Below are 15604 nucleotides of genomic sequence, written 5' to 3'. Positions count from 1 at the left end.
GGTCTAGGAGAGGAGAATCAAACTTGGTTAAAAGGTTAATAATAATTCATGTCCAGCTTACTATTACTCAATAACCATCAAAGACGCTAACTCAAAATAGTGTTTTCTGGCTTACAGGATCAGAGTCATTACGCTCTCTATTGAAGACTTTATTGAATTTTACACTAAGCTTTAGCTGACTGAACAGGTCAAGCACTGCGGCTCAGACTTTTCTTTATTCTCAGAAAGTCATAAAGCCCTCTCCGGTTTGCAACGCTGCTAGCTGAGAAACCTGACTCAGCGCAGGGTCAGGGCAGCTGACCCCGCAGGAAAGGTCACATAGTTGTAAAGCCCACTTCCCTTGTCCCCCCACTTACGTGTACCAGCTGCTCCTGGGTGTCAAACTCCCGCGTGCAGCCTTCCCAGTGGCAGTTGGTCTCATAGATGACTTCAGGCTCCTGTTTGCTTTCGTCTTTGTCCCCTTCCTCCTTCACCAGGGTTGTTCCTTCCGGCTGTTCCTGGGGGTGCGTTGGGGGAGGGAGAGTGGGGGGCGGGTGGAGGAGAGAGGGGAAAAGAGATAAGACACAATGGAAGGGCAGATAAGACAAAGGAAAAAAGAAAGAAAGAAAAGAAAAGAAATCCTGATTGCATGGGTTTTCTTCCTGAGGCAATTTTTCAGGAAAAATAAAATAGAGCCCAGGTTTATCAGCTGCATTTTGTGGACAGAAGAAGTCAAACATATGGAATCATTTGTGTGCATGTTTTTCGATACATGTTTCTCAAGGTTGTTAATGCGGGATTAAAAACAACAGTCCGGGGGCGCCTGGGTGGCTCAGGGGTTAAAGCCTCTGCCTTCAGCGCAGGTCATGATCCCAGGGTCCTGGGTTCGAGCCCCGCACCAGGCTCTCTGCTCAGCGGGGAGCCTGCTTCCTCCTCTGCCTCTCTGCCTACTTGTGATCTCTGTCTGTCAAATAAATAAAATCTTAAAAAAACAAAAAACAAAACACAACAGTCCCAAATGCAATGATGATAAGAAGTTGAGGCCCAAACGTTGCTCCCGAATGCTAGAGGGAAAAAAAAGAAATGGAAATGTCATCCCGTAAGGGAAGCAATTAAATTAGGTCATGCCGTCTTTACCCAAAGGCTGGCCTTTTTTCTGTTTCGGTTAGATTCTTCTTAGTGTGTTCGTTTGTTGATTCTCCGATTTTGGAATCAGGGCAATGGCTTACTAGTAATTCTAATTCTGCTTTCCCTGCCACTGAAGCTGTGACAGGCACTTTCTGGGTTTCAGAGGGATCCTGTCTTCCTGGTTCAAACTCTGATCTCTGAGGATATGGGTTGTGGCCCTGCACCTACAGCATCTGAGCTTAGCAGCTGAGTCTCTTCTACTCTCTGAAGCAGCTTCACAGCAAAGAAACGCAAACAATTTCCAGAATTTGGGATCTCCTGTGGGGCAGCATGACAAAAACTGCCCATGAGCATTTACATGTAACCAGCAAGGTTGTTGGCTGGCGAAATTCAAGGAGAAGGACGGATTTCAAAACCTAAGACATCCATTCACTCCATCCTCAAAGCTCTCCTCTCTCGAAAGGAAATGTGGGTGGAGGTCGTCTGAGCTTGGGGCTAGAGCAGCCCGGATGTAGAAGGTCCAGATTCTGTGGACATCCAGACTCCTGTCCAACCCCTACTTCCAGGGTTAATATTCACTGACCTCCTTCCTGTGTCAGGTTCGGGGACCCTAGGAGATGGTATTCTAGGCATAATAAACACATTTTAAAATAGAAGTTCAGAGGGTCTAAATGCCTAAAAGAAGAGCTCAGATTGGACTTTCTAAACTCGTCCTTCTAAGACTCTGTGTCAGGGACCAAAATCTAATTGGCCTTAAATTGGGTAAGTTGTGCCTTGATCCCTCTCTCTGTTCTCCAAGCCCTCCTAGCAAGCGGGTAAAGGCAAAATAGGAACAAAAAAGAACACGGCCTGTGTAAGGAGTATCATCAACCGTGCCCAGTTCGGGCTTATGGCCAGGAGCTGGTATTTCGGGACAGGAGCTGGTACTTCGGGGCCTGAGACCAGGGCTCGGGACTGAAGCTTGGTCCTGTCAGTGACTGGTAACAAATTAATCCAACTGCTTACACCACAAGCTACAGTTTATCTGACCTGAGAATCTGAGTTCGAGAATCCTGTGGAGTCAGACTGCATCACTGGCCTCCTGTCAAGTGCATGGGTCAAGGCCAAGGCCCAGCACACAGAGGATATGGACATGCTGTGAGAGACCTTGGCCTGGACGGAGCCACAGGCCGGCGGCGGAGCCCCCCAGTGCTCACCTGCTGACCCCGCGGTCCCGGGCTGGGGAGGTCTTCGTCGGGCTTGATCTTGGACCGCTTGTTGTGCATCAGGTCCCCCGTGCTGCTCACCGCAGACTCGCTGGTCGGCTTATTCTGCAGGTCACATTTGCGGGGACAGAGACAGTAATTAGGTTTCGATGAAGGAGCGGGACCAGAGCTAAAACATGCAACTGCAGATAAGCAGGCCGATGTGGCACTGGGATAAGGACTCCGGGAAGGCTCCAATCCCACAACAGCAGAGCCCAGGAAACAGTTCTGAGGCCAGAAAACACATCCATGACAGGTTCCACTCAGGAGGAGAAACTCCCTGTGGCTTTCAGGGGCTCCTGGGGAACTCCTTTGGTGAAGCATCTGCTCTCAGCTCAGGTCATGATCCCGGGGTCCTGGGATAGAACCCACATTGGGCTCCCTGCCCAGCGGGGAGCCTGCTTCTCCCTCTCCCTCTGCCTCCCGCTTGTGCTTTCTCTCTCTCTCACTCTCTGCATGTCAAATAAATACATAAAACCTTAAAAGTACATAAACAAATGAACTCCCTGTGGCTTTTAAAAGCTAGAAGATTAGAGCAGGGGGCTTGGGTTTTCATGAGCTCCAATCGTACGTTTAGAAGATCAGAGTCATGAGGTGGGCAGGAAACCAGAAGAAACAGCTCGCAACGTTCTTAGAGGATACAGACTCTTTGAGTGGAATTAGCAAGGAGGTAAGAACAGAGGGCATGGCGGGTTTGGTTCTTCCCGTGAAGTTACAGGATCCGAAGTGCCTGCGGGGAGTCTCCCAACGAGCGCGACCCCCTCATGTGGCGTATTGACCTGAGCAGGGCTCCAGACCCTCATCCAGCAGCCCGCTGTCCCACTGGGGAAGCAATGACTCTGGGGCAGGAAGCCTGCACACACGTGCCGCACTCATCAAAACCTGAAGCCTACAGCCCTGGGTTTGGAAGACCACGAGAACGCGGGGGCAGCCGCCTGTCCTGGGGTAGGCAGGGCCCTCCTCTGCGGTTGCAAGACGGATCGGCTCCTCGGGCTGCGTCTCTCACCTGTGAGGACTCTGATGGGCCCGAGCTGACCTGGACGGGGTTCAGGACCGTGGGGATCCCAGGGATGGGCCTCTGCGTTGGAAACGTTGGAGCAGGGTGGATGAGAGGAGGGCTGTGTCCAAAGGCTGAGCCTAAGCTCTGCTGCCGGCTTAGGATTTGTTGATGCATATGGAGAGACACGGGAGCAGAAGGATAGGTGAAGCTCAGGGCAGGGCTGTAGGAGGAGAAAAAGAGCAGCCGGCGCTCACTTACACGGAACACACAGATCCCCGCCTGCACGCCGGGTCTGCGGCTTTGCACCCGGTGCTGCCCTCCCAAGTGACATTAGGTCTGCCTGTGCAGGCCAGAAGCCAAAAACGGTTACCGATGGACATGGCACACTTCCGACAGAAACACGCCTGCGGGAGCAGACACGCGTGTGCCCGCACCCAGACACACAGACCTGGAGTGAGGCTCGGCACGACGGGAACAAAAGGCTCAATAACAGCTATTTATTGCAATAACAAACTTTATATAAAACAGAGAATGGGTGACTACATGCTTTATAGTACTTTTATTGGCTCTCAGCGCCGTATGTCCCCACGCATGGAGCAATCCCTTTAATCTCGGCTCACGCTGCGCGCTTTCATATGTCTCCAGACCTTATTACAAGAGGAAGGAAAATCAATTGGTTAAATGTGTTTTGAACACCACGCTTGTCATATCACTCATTTGTTTGTAAAGATGGAAAGCCTGGTTCATCCAGAATGCCACCTAAAGAATTTCCATCAGTGCCGTCTGGTTACGGAAGCTGATGGATTAACCTCTCCTGGCTCAGATCGGTGATCAATGGGCTCCAGTGCAGGAATATTCCAATGGGAGAGCTCGGCTCCCTCTCTCAGCTAAATGGCATTAAATGTCTACGCAAGCCCATTATACATGCTAATGCCTGTCACCACTCCATTATGCCTCAGCCCCGTCCAGCCTACAGCAAGTTGCGAGGAAGCCGCGCTATTACCTACAGATTTCTGGATGGGTACACGGTGCCAAATCGTTCTTTGTGCCGGCACGGTTTAGGAATCAAATCCTCTTAAAAGAATGAAGTGTTCTCGAGGAAATCTGCCCATGGCTTAAAAATGCATGAAAAACTATAATTGCATTCACGAACGTTTCCTTCTTAAAAATAATCAGCAGGGAAAAAAAAAATAAAAATATGCATTTCCTCCGTCCTGCTGTGTAATACCCAGAAAGAATCGGAGTTTCTCGTAATGTCAAAGGTAGAATTCATGCAAATTTCCAATCTGGTGGGTTAATTACTGCTGTTGGTAAGCGCATTAACTGAGAATATAATAATTACAATACCAAAATTCAAACCATTTCAACAACTTTAAGTAATAATTCTGAAGATATACTCTGTTCATTAACCTGACTCCACATTTTGCCTATTTGACCACAATCCATGAAAGGCTGCTTCAATGGGATTACATTACTATTATTCCTACAGAGAACCTTGCGTTACAATAGCTTGCTCATTTAACACTGAATATCATTAAGATTACCCTCGGAGAATTTCCCCCAGCTTGGAGGAACTCTCCTTTCATTCCGCATTGTCACTCCATAATAAAGGCGAGCAGGAGTATGCTGAAAACAGTCATTGTTCATGGCAAGTTAGGGAGAAATCAGTAATAATATTCCGTTTCTGCAGTGCGATAGTTTCTGCCCCTGTTTCCGAAAGCAACTGTGAATGATTATGGCAAGACTCCGCTAAGGTAGCTGCATGGATGACTGATAGGGCATTAATCAAAAGATGCATATCTGCCCCAGAATTTGTTCACAAGCTTTCTTCTAATAGCTGATTTCATGTTCACTGAGCTCTATGCCAGTTTGTCCAATTTATTTTTCAGTGTACAAGCCATTCATCAAAAAAAAAAAAAAAAACCCACAATGATTTAACACCCCACCCCTTTCCTTTTGGTGAATGGGTATGACTAAGTGCAACTACCTTATTCTACTCATTAAAAAAGCAAAAGCCCAAAGACCCCACTGCACATATATTTGCAATGGGACACAGTCTGCGGGAGCCTCCAGACACCTTCACAGAGTTTCCTGAGCCCACACGATGGGGCAGGCGTGGAAGGGGGCCCTTCTAATGCCAGAGGGCACAACGTTTGGGGGCTCAAATAGTCAGGACCTAATTAAGGCTCGGGGCCACTAGAGAAAACATTTCAGAAGGCGGAACATGCCCTCAGTTGTGTCTATGAGCGATTTACAAATGTTCCTGGGCAGGCAGGATGGGTCCATTTTTACTTCTCAAAAGGTGTCAGAGGGAAGGAGAGCCAGGCTGGGTTTCCTGCTGCAGGCCCTGCTTCAGGTACACTCGGGCTGACCTCAGCAGACATCAGGAAAGGCAGGGACAGCTTTCGACACATTTTGGGAACGTTCCATCCCCCTCCTGTGGCTGCTTTCTTGCAGGTAAAAAGCAGGTGCCAGGAATAAACCTTCTCCAAAATCCATGTCCAGTCTTAGCTTCCAGGGGGCACGATGAGCACCGGCAGAGTCTCCCAGAGTGCAGGGAGCGGCCACAGGAAGGCTCTCTCCGCCACGTGGGAAAGGCAGGTGGTGGCGGGCTCCTGCGGTGGCAGGCTGGGGGGTCCCCACCTGCTCCTCCCAATCACAGAGCCTCTTTAGGACTCAATGACACAACGTCGCTCTCGGTTCTGTCGCAGCATCAGCAAGGACGCTCTCAGGAGAGCTGGAGGAGGACAGAGGGTTTGGAAGGAAGAAGCCGAGGATGGACAACGTCCCAGCACCACGTGGAGATGTCCGTGACGACAGAAAGAACGGCTGGGGCATTCCCACAGGTGCGGAGTCAGGATCAGCCACCACTCCTGCTCTCTGACAGTAAGTGGCCCTAGGAAGCTCCACCTCCACCTGAGTGGAGCTCGGGTGGCCGGGGGTGGGGTGTTGGTTGGGAGGAGGCAGGAGAGACACCCCGGCCACAGGTACCTCCGCATTCTTCCCGAGCTGAGCATGGTCACATCCTTTCTATCAGCTGAGTCTTGGCTAAGTGCCACCTCCTGGGACGGCGAGGCCTTCTGAGACCCTGCCCCATCCAAATGCACCCCCCTGCACGGCGGGTCCGATCACGTTCTCCTGTCGGACCCTTCTGTTCCCCGGCCACACTCGTGCTCTCTGAGGTTACAGTCTGTCTCCCTCTAGACCCTAAGGTCCCAACAGGGTGCACCCGCTGATGCCTGGAACACTGCCCGGCACACAGCAGGGCCTCGATAAAGAGTCTGTGAGCAATTGAGTCTCTTTTCAGCGTACTACAGTGTCCATTTACGACTGCAGTGGAGTGGCTGAAAACGACACACGCTTCCTCTCTCACTGGCTCATGAAACCAGTATTGCAATCTGGGGGAGTCTCCTTCAGCTTCTAGAGGCCAACCTGTCCTCTGCTGGTGGTTCCATATTGGCCAACCTTCTGCCCTGGCTCTGACTCTGGTCTCCAGCCTTCCTCTTAGAAGGATGCTTTTTTTTTTTTTTTTAAAGACTTTATTTATTTACTTGACAGAAAGAGATCACAAGTAGGCTGAGAGGCAGACAGAGAGAGAGAGAGGGAAGCAGGCCCCCTGCTGAGCAGAGAGCCCGATGCGGGACTCGATCCCAGGATCCTGAGATCATGACCTGAGCCGAAGGCAGCGGCTTAACCCACTGAGCCACCCAGGCGCCCCTAGAAGGATGCTTTTAATTACATTAGGGCGACCGGAATAATCCCAGATAATCTCATCTCAAACTCCTTCACATAATCCCAGCTACAAAATTCCTTCTGCCCTGTAAGGTAACAGGCCCGTTCATTTCTGGGGTTAAGACGTGAATGTCCTTGGGGCCGATCATGCACAGAAGAGTCAATTCAAAGAAAAACATGTCTTCCTCTGAAAACTACAATTTGACAATGCGTCTGTAAAACAGCCTAAACAAAGCCAGATTCATGTCTTTCTAGACAACTTTAGTGGCTGAGGACAGTGTTTGCCAATTACAGAGGTCGGAATTAAAAAGAAAAAAGAAATCCTAACTTTTAGAAACCCTGAAAAGAATCATTCCATAATTTCCTAGAAATTATTGATATTGTTGAAGATTTTTATAAATCTCCTATGTCCTCTAAAGGAGGACATGGTCTAATTTAAAACTTGGTCTATCTGAGCTTTATCTCAAACTTTCTTATATTTCTGCTCATTCTATTCTTTCCTGTGGATCCCATGAAGAAAGCTTCATTTTATCATCTGATTTCTGCATTCTCTTCACTCAATGTTTGACATATTAAATATAATTTTTTAAAAAACCATTTTTTTTAGTTTTCGCTACTTTTCCAAATGACTACAGGAAAGACGGGGTAACTTAAAACACACAAACATTTATGAACATGTGACTTAAAATGATTTATCTATATTTAGTCAATGAGACGAGGAGAAAACGTGTCAGATGGCCCCCATCTTCCAAAGCGAGGTGTTAACTAGGCCACAGGCCTCCTGAGACAACAATCCCAAAAGGAAGTCTTACAAAGGTGAGGAAAAAGAAGAGCTCAAGTCACTGAAGTGGGTGGACTCTCACAGAGCAGTCACCATGCGACGTGCCGTCTAAGTGTCCCACCCCAGACAGTTTGCTACAGTCATCAGAGAAGCTTCTAGAAACTAGTGATCTTTGCAAAACACTCCGAGAAGCACTCCTCTAGGACAATAGTTATTAAGCCAGAAGAAATTAATTTCAATATTAATTTGACCTTTACTTTTCTCAAGAGCAGAAAAGGAGAAAGGTGTGGGTTTTAGGTCCTTGACTCTAGTGTGGAGAACGTCCTTGGCCACCCAATGTAATTTCTACTCATTAGAACAGATTCACAGTTATAGCATTTTTTTGCTTTATAAAATACCTTAAAGGAGCATTCCTCTGTGTTTGTGGTGACTTGGGGATAGAGCTCTGAGCATACTGACATAAAATTACTCACAGTCAGTTCCCCCTTTATGTTCAGCTCTGAGCTAACAGTGATCAATATAGTGTTGTCTGAGTGGGAACAAGTTCATCTATTTTCCAAAGATTTAAATGAAAACTCCTGGGACGCCTGGGTGGCTCAGTGGGTTAAGCCTCTGCCTTCGTCTCAGGTCACGATCCCAGAGTCCTGGGATTGAGCCCCGCATCGGGCTCTCTGCTCTGCAGGGAGCCTGCTTCCCTCCCTCTCTCTCTGCCTGCCTCTCTGCCTACTTGTGATCTCTGTCTGTCAAATAAATAAATAAAATCTTAAAAAAAATAAGAAATAAAATGAAAACAACTCCCAAAGTCTGAAACTTTGAAAATGTTTGGATATATTTATCCTCTCTCAAAAATCAGAGGTATAGTTTTGTCGATCCTCTTTTTGCAAAGTATGGCCAAGTTTTGCAAATGGGGATTTGTTTCTTCATGGGCAGTAAACAGCACAGTCTCACCTCACCTATCAGGAAGTCTCCTATCTGGGAATCTCAGCAACTACCCCCAATCCAGGTAACATTTGCAGTACAATTAGAAAAAAAATGTTAAGCGAAATAAATGTCATAAAATGTACACACAAAATCATGCATCATTTCAGTAAGTTTTAACCAAGTACTTTTTATGTATCTCATTTATAGTCCCAGAGCATAAAAAATTTTTCCAACTAGATAGTCAGATATTATAATCAAGACATGGAACTTCGACACTCATAATCACTTTTCATTTTAACCACACTGTGTTCTCACAACAAGGAAGTAATGTGAGCCAACGTTTGTACAGAAACCTTGTGATCGATCCATGCATTTGTATTTAATTTCTAGAATGACCTGTAAGTGGGGACACTGAAAGTTCATACTGCAAAATCACTCCCTAAATATTTATTCGCCACCTGCTGCCAGTGTGAAGAGTAACAGACACACGGTGCCTCTGCCTTCTTAGGAAATGTCCTGTTTTAAATATAAGGTCAGTGCTAACTACCTACAAACACGTGTTTTTCAATTGCTCAGGGTGCTGTATTTTGCTCAGATGTGAATTTTGGAAACATCCTTTAAAAGGAATTCATGTTGGGGCCCTTGGGTGGCTCAGTCATTAAGTGTCTGCCTTCGGCTCTGGACATGATCCCAGCGCCCTGGGATCGAGCCCGTGTTGGGCTCTCTGCTCAGTGAGAAGCCTGCTTCCCCCTCTCTCTTTGCCTGCCTCTCCGTCTATGTGTGATCCCTCTTTGAAGCAGCCCACTGGGCCTCCCTGAGCATGAGTCCCTTGGACCTGAAACCAATTCAGCCTTGCTGGGAGCTTGGAAGGCTTCCTGCTGTTCCCGGAGCAGGGGCCGAGCGGGGCGCCTAACCCCGCCCCAGCCTGCCTTTCCTGTTTACTGCCCTCCGGCCCTTGGATTCCTGACACTCCCTCAACACCCAAGCTCTTCCCATCCCACAGCCTCATCTGGTCCACTCATTCATGCGTACCTGATTGGAGCCTTTTCCCCTTCAGGAGTTCAGTGAGGGTAGGGGTCCTGCCTCTCCTCCATCCCGGGAGCCCCCACGCCCAGCGCGGTGACTAACACAGAGTTGAACATGCAGCTGAATATGGGAGGGGATGAATGAGTAACTGATGAAATGAAACGCTCTCTAAAACCAATGACCACATACGAGAGGCAATAAAAACTACCTTTCTCAGTATTAATCAGTTTGGCTGCTGCTGGGGGAGAAAAAGTTTGTCACCACTTTCAGAAGGTGTCATCAGGGTTTCGGGACACTGGTCATCGGGCACTGTGCTCACCTACACTCTGTTCTTTGCTGTGTCCCACCCAGCCTATAAAGGGTATCAACAGACCCAGAGTCAAGCTGCTGTGGGGACCGAGCTGGTTCCTCTCCTGCCTTGGGAAGTGGCAACAGACATCTGCTTCCTCCAGGGGCCTGGGGCTGGGGCCATGGCCACTGCAGGACACAGAACACAGGACACAGCCTGCTGTCCAGACACCGGCCACAGTCCGTGGTGCTGGCTGCAGACAGCCTGTCTCACTGTGGCACCCGACTCCCACTTTCATCACGATGTCTGTCCTGGCCACACCAGACTGGAGACCACCGAGGACACCAGCTCATCTTTTTTTTTTTTAAGATTTTTTATTTATTTATTTGACAGAGAGAGATCACAAGCAGGCAGAGAGGCAGGCAGAGAGAGAGAGAGGGAAGCAGGCTCCCCGCCGAGCAGAGAGCCCGATGCGGGACTCGATCCCAGGCCCCTGAGATCGTGACCTGAGCCGAAGGCAGCGGCTTAACCCACTGAGCCACCCAGGCGCCCCCAGCTCATCTTTGTTTTAGCCATAAACTCAAAGCAAGATCACTGTAACTGGTGGGTTGGAAACAAGTGGGTTACTCATTTCTTCATTCCGTTTACCTTTACCAGGGGACTACAGGAAGACGAGGGTCACCCAAACCCCTCTTTGTGACAGTGGTACAATTTCTAGGGGAAGGTAGTAGCAGAGGTGAAGGTATTTCTACGATATCGCCATTATATTTACAAAACCTCCATGGAGTGGAGATTACAGGTTGTATTTGATAGACGCGCGTCATCTAGGCTTAGATGGGAGTCTTCAGGGGGATGGACAAGTTAAAACTTCTTGAGACAGCCAAATTGTTCACAATGACCTTTCCAAGTGCATGGGGTTTTCAGAATGGACATTTCAGTTATGATATAAAAGAGTAGGATTTGTGATGTAGATGGAGACCACAGGGCTGAAAAGTGATACAGAACTGAGTACGCTAAGGGGCTTTTGTGAATAAATATGTGCTTTCCATACTATTTTTACAGCAGTCTGAATTATTAGCTAAGTATATAAACATAAGAACCATACCCAAGGATAGACATTTGCTTTTTAGCCCCTCATTTTGTATCCATCCCTCCATCTCTCTATAGCTGTCAACCTACGGACATGTAATATACTCTTCAGAAAGACTGTAACAATCTGAAAATCAGAATTATTCATCTGCCACATAGAAAGTTCCTTTAATAAAAAGGCTGGTGAGAATTCTGATTACTCATTTAAGAGCTCTTTCAGGGGCGCCTGGGTGGCTCAGTCGGTTAAGCGTCCGACTCTGGATTTGGGCTCAGGTCATGATCTCAGGGTCGTGAGATTAAGCCCCATGTCGGGTTCTGCACGGAGTGCAAGGTCTCTCTCTTTCCCTCTCTCTCTGCCCCTGCCCCCCTAAAAGAAGCGCTCCTTCATTTCTTCACTCAAGAAACAACCCTGGAGTGGTGTCAAGGTGAGAAGGCACAGGTGTTGTGGGGGAGGTGGTATGCGGCCATGAACAAGGCCCACCGCCCTCTGGGAGCCGCGCTCTAGCAGAGGGGAAACAAACAGCAGACTCCTGGCGGAGCCAGTCAACGCAGGCATTTCAGACAGAGGCAAATGCGACTACCAGCCTCTGGGAGGGTAACATCCGATCTAGAATGCCGTGCGAAGGAGATGACCGCTACGGCGTTTTTTCAGAAGACGGGATGCTTGACTTCAAACGGAACATCATCCTGACAACTCAAGCAACAGCGCTGCACTGCACGCCTCTGCCAGCTGTAGGTCAGGCCCCAGAAAATGGTGCCAAGCTCAGACGCGTCTGGGGTCCATTGCAAAGCAGGACATTGGAAGATTGGCACGCGACCTTCTCCCCCTTCCTCCTGCAAAGACCCCCTAGGTGGACGAGTAAAACAAGGGCAACAGAACGTTCTTCCAAATCTCTGTGACACAAAAACAAGGAGCGCGCCTCTTGCCCCAACCCTGTTGGCTGGTCCACAGCCTGGACTGCACGTGCCCTCAGTCCACACTCGCTCCTGTCCCTTTCCTTCCCGAGAAAGTTTAGCTGCCCTTTGTGCCTTTGCTCACACTTCCTCCCTTTCCCTGCCTCCCACTGGTCCTACCACTTTGACTGACGATTCCTTAAGTAGGTTTTTAGTTCACAAAACTGAACTAAGAACGGGCAAGCAAAGCCCTACAGGGCAGGCAAATGTTGCCAATGATAATTATTCTAGTCTTCGTGTTGTATGCCAAGCAGAAGTCATTCTGGGCCGTCTGCGTTACTTATGTGCATTCAAAGCTACCTCTGGTCCTAACACACAGCAGGTGCGTACTGAAGAGTGAGAGGTCAGGCTGCCAGAGAGAAGAGAGAATGGAAAGGACCCAAAGGCAGAGCAGGTGTGCGCGGTGGCCGGGCCCACGACTAGTGCCGGATGCATACCTCTTCCAGCTCTTCTGAGAATGGCAGGGTCTGTGGGAGCTCCTTGGAGGCAGGGGAAAATACCAACCCCAGTCAGGGTCCAGTGCTAGGTCACCTGGGCGGAGGTGCGCAGATCAAGAAGGCAGGAGAAGATGGGGGGTAAGAATTAAGAAAGACAACGTTGCGACCGTCTGTACCATGAGGCTGTGGGGCACTGGAGAAAGTCAAGCTAGGTGGGCAGAGAGCCAGAGGGGGGAAAATTAGGGAGAAGCAAGAGAAATCAATGCTCACGGGTGATTCTGTGTGAGCGTAATTTTGTGAATATCCTGGTGTACCGTATTTCTACTACTTTGATGCTATGAATTCTAGTCCCACCACATGATCGTTACATAATTTGAACAAAGCGAGCTATGGTCATTGGCAGTCTGCACGATGCTGGGAATATCTGCCAGGAGGGCAGGAACAGCCAAGGCCACAGTTCCGAGATGGGCACCCTTCCTCAGAGCCTGGGGTGATCACCGGGGTGGCACGGCTGAGCTGTGCTACTTGGGTCCCGGACGGGCCATTCCAGGGTCAGTGCTCCCGGGACTTGGCCCCCGGCGGGGGTCTTCATCCTGGCGCTGTGCATGCATGCCGGCTTTGATAAAGTGTGTCCTTTCCTACACGGGCTGTCTTGTCTGTTGCTTACAAGTGTGAAGCCTGGACTTGGGATAGCCGACAGGCAAGGACAACTTACAGAGCCGGTCGCAAAGCTGAAATCTGACTACAGATGTGCCCAACTCCAACGCCTCCACTGGCGACGAGGGTGGCTAGTCCTGAAGACACCCCAGGACTCCCCTCTATGTCCTGACGATGGTCACGTCAGCCGCGTTTTTGCTTTGCTCCGTGTCTACCCCTTAATGACCGTATTGAAAGGACAAAGAAAAGCAGAAGAAAATGACTTCACACCAACCTAGGGCTTACAATATTTAAACACTAACTTGTGTGCCAAAGAGGATTGCTGGTAATTGAACAAAGATTACAAGTGTGACTGAGAACGTTATGGAAAAAATGGAGGTACGCATCATTTCTAGTACGTATGCTGTGTCACTACCGTTAACACTTTTTCCCCCAGACGGTTGGGGTCTCCCTAATGTCCATCGTGGGGCACCCCTCAGCTAAGAACTAAAACTACTGTGCACTTAGAGAAACACGCCAGTAACAAAACCCTCACTTACTCAAAGCAAGGCTGGTGAGAAGAGCCTTCGGTACGTCCTTTTAATGCAAGGAATCACCCACGGTTTGCAAAACTCCAGTTCAAAAAGATTGCTAGGAACTGAACTCCTAAATTATGGGAGGAAAAACTTTGGGGAGGGGATAACTGAAGTCGACAAGCAGGGTTCCCTAATTAATGAACTAGGACATGACCTAATTCGACGCCTGAAACAACCATTTGGTAACCAGCACAGCACGAAACAGTAAGTGATTAGCTGATAAAAGCAGCCTAAACACACCTAAAATTCCTCACTTGGCTTACTTTCGTTCCCCACTTATTGACATCAGCCCACGTTTGATCACGAGCGGCGAGAAATATTTTATGGTAAGCGTGTTCACAGAAGCCTGCGTTTATACCTTCCTGAGCAAGAGCAGACAGCATGCACTTCACCAAAGGAAGTGTCAAAATGCTCTCGTCCCCTGGCGAGGGAGGATGACAAAACAGACAGCTTTCAAATTAAGCTAAAAACGCTTAATAGGAAAACAAGGAAATCTTGGTTTGCCGCATTTCCTCTGACAGACGTGCCTTCCGATATCATCACGTTTCTTTTCCCTTAGATTCGAAATCCTGCGGACGCCTTTTCTTTCTTCCTCAAACGCACCCCTTTCCCCGGTCGTTAACAAATGTGAATCACACCACATCTGACTGTCTGTCTTCTGCTCTGTCCCTCCTCCCATGTGCCGCACGACCAGGTATGAATGAGTTTTCTCTCCAGAGAACTATAATGAGTAAGAGGGGTTTGGATGAAGGCTTGCCAGCCTCACTGCACAGTGGCCTCCATCATTAGGGAATAGCTACGAATGTGCATACGGGCTACTAATTCAAGTCTGGGGAAAAAAAAAATCTTTGGTCCAGTCCTTGGCTCTGGAATTCACGGCAGAGGCATCTGACAGGCATCCCGGGTCAGGCCCAGCGTCATGCTATCGTAGTCATCCTCAGAGGGCGTCAGTCCCGCAAAGGCGGGCCCCTTGGGCGCTGCCCCTTTATTAAAAAGCAACACATCGCGGATTCTGGAAAATACAAACCTGATGGCGCTCGCGGACAAGTGACCGTAGGAGCCGCTTGCCGACGAGCTGCTGCGGGAATTATTGAGAATCGTGACCAAGGAGTTGGGAGACGTCCTTATCATAGTCTGAAGGTCAAAGCTGTGGTCGGAGAGCGGTGATATGGACAGGGTACGTTTCCGGCTCGGCCTGGCTGACAGCCTGGGGCTGGGGAATCTTGTGCCTGTTGCAGAAACAGAACAGAACCCAGTTTACCTGTGGTTGGAACTCCACACCTGTGAGTCAGGGCTCTGGGCCTGGCTGGAGGAAGGGACGGCTAAGAAGCCAGCTACCTGCGGTGACAAGCGCCTCTCTGCCCAATTGTGGTCTCCTGGCTACAACTGAGGAAATTAGGGAGAAATATTTATCTTCCAGGGCTTACCTCGGGGGAGCTCTGTTTATTAATGTGCAGGCAAAATGATAAATTGCTAAACAAAAGGGAGAGACTTTTATGTGTTATCCCTCTCATTTCTAGTGATTTATGAATCTGACGGCTGCTTAGATATTCCCATCATTAATTCACCACGAGCGACAAAGACAGTGGTCCCCACAGTTTACACAACACACCCCTCCCCATCCCAACACGCACCATTTTAAGGCAATGAGCTGAAGGAGGAAATGAATTAAAGCACCCGGAGATTAGAAATTCAGCTTAGTGATGCTCTCATCTCCCCACAATTTTGGTAGTTATCTGATCCACGTATACGTAAAGCTTTACTAAAACAACTGATAGATGCATTATCTGAA

General features: G+C 48.8%; 1 protein-coding gene across 1 annotated transcript in view; it reads right to left on the bottom strand.

The window, feature by feature from the left end:
- The window catches only part of GLI3 (GLI family zinc finger 3), a 266989-nt gene that overhangs the window by 63798 nt on the left and 187587 nt on the right, over positions 1-15604 (bottom strand). The window contains exons 7-10 of the mRNA XM_046021518.1: positions 14840-15041; positions 3358-3571; positions 2304-2417; positions 357-497 (exon numbers count right to left, since the gene is read on the bottom strand). Coding sequence (XP_045877474.1) covers positions 357-497; positions 2304-2417; positions 3358-3571; positions 14840-15041 — 671 coding nt within the window. The remainder of the gene's footprint in view (positions 1-356; positions 498-2303; positions 2418-3357; positions 3572-14839; positions 15042-15604) is intronic.

This window comes from Meles meles, chromosome 10 (genome assembly GCF_922984935.1).
Source record: "Meles meles chromosome 10, mMelMel3.1 paternal haplotype, whole genome shotgun sequence".
NCBI lineage: Eukaryota > Metazoa > Chordata > Mammalia > Carnivora > Mustelidae > Meles > Meles meles.
Note: the sequence above shows the minus strand (reverse complement) of the source record. Positions and strands in the feature narration are given on the sequence as shown.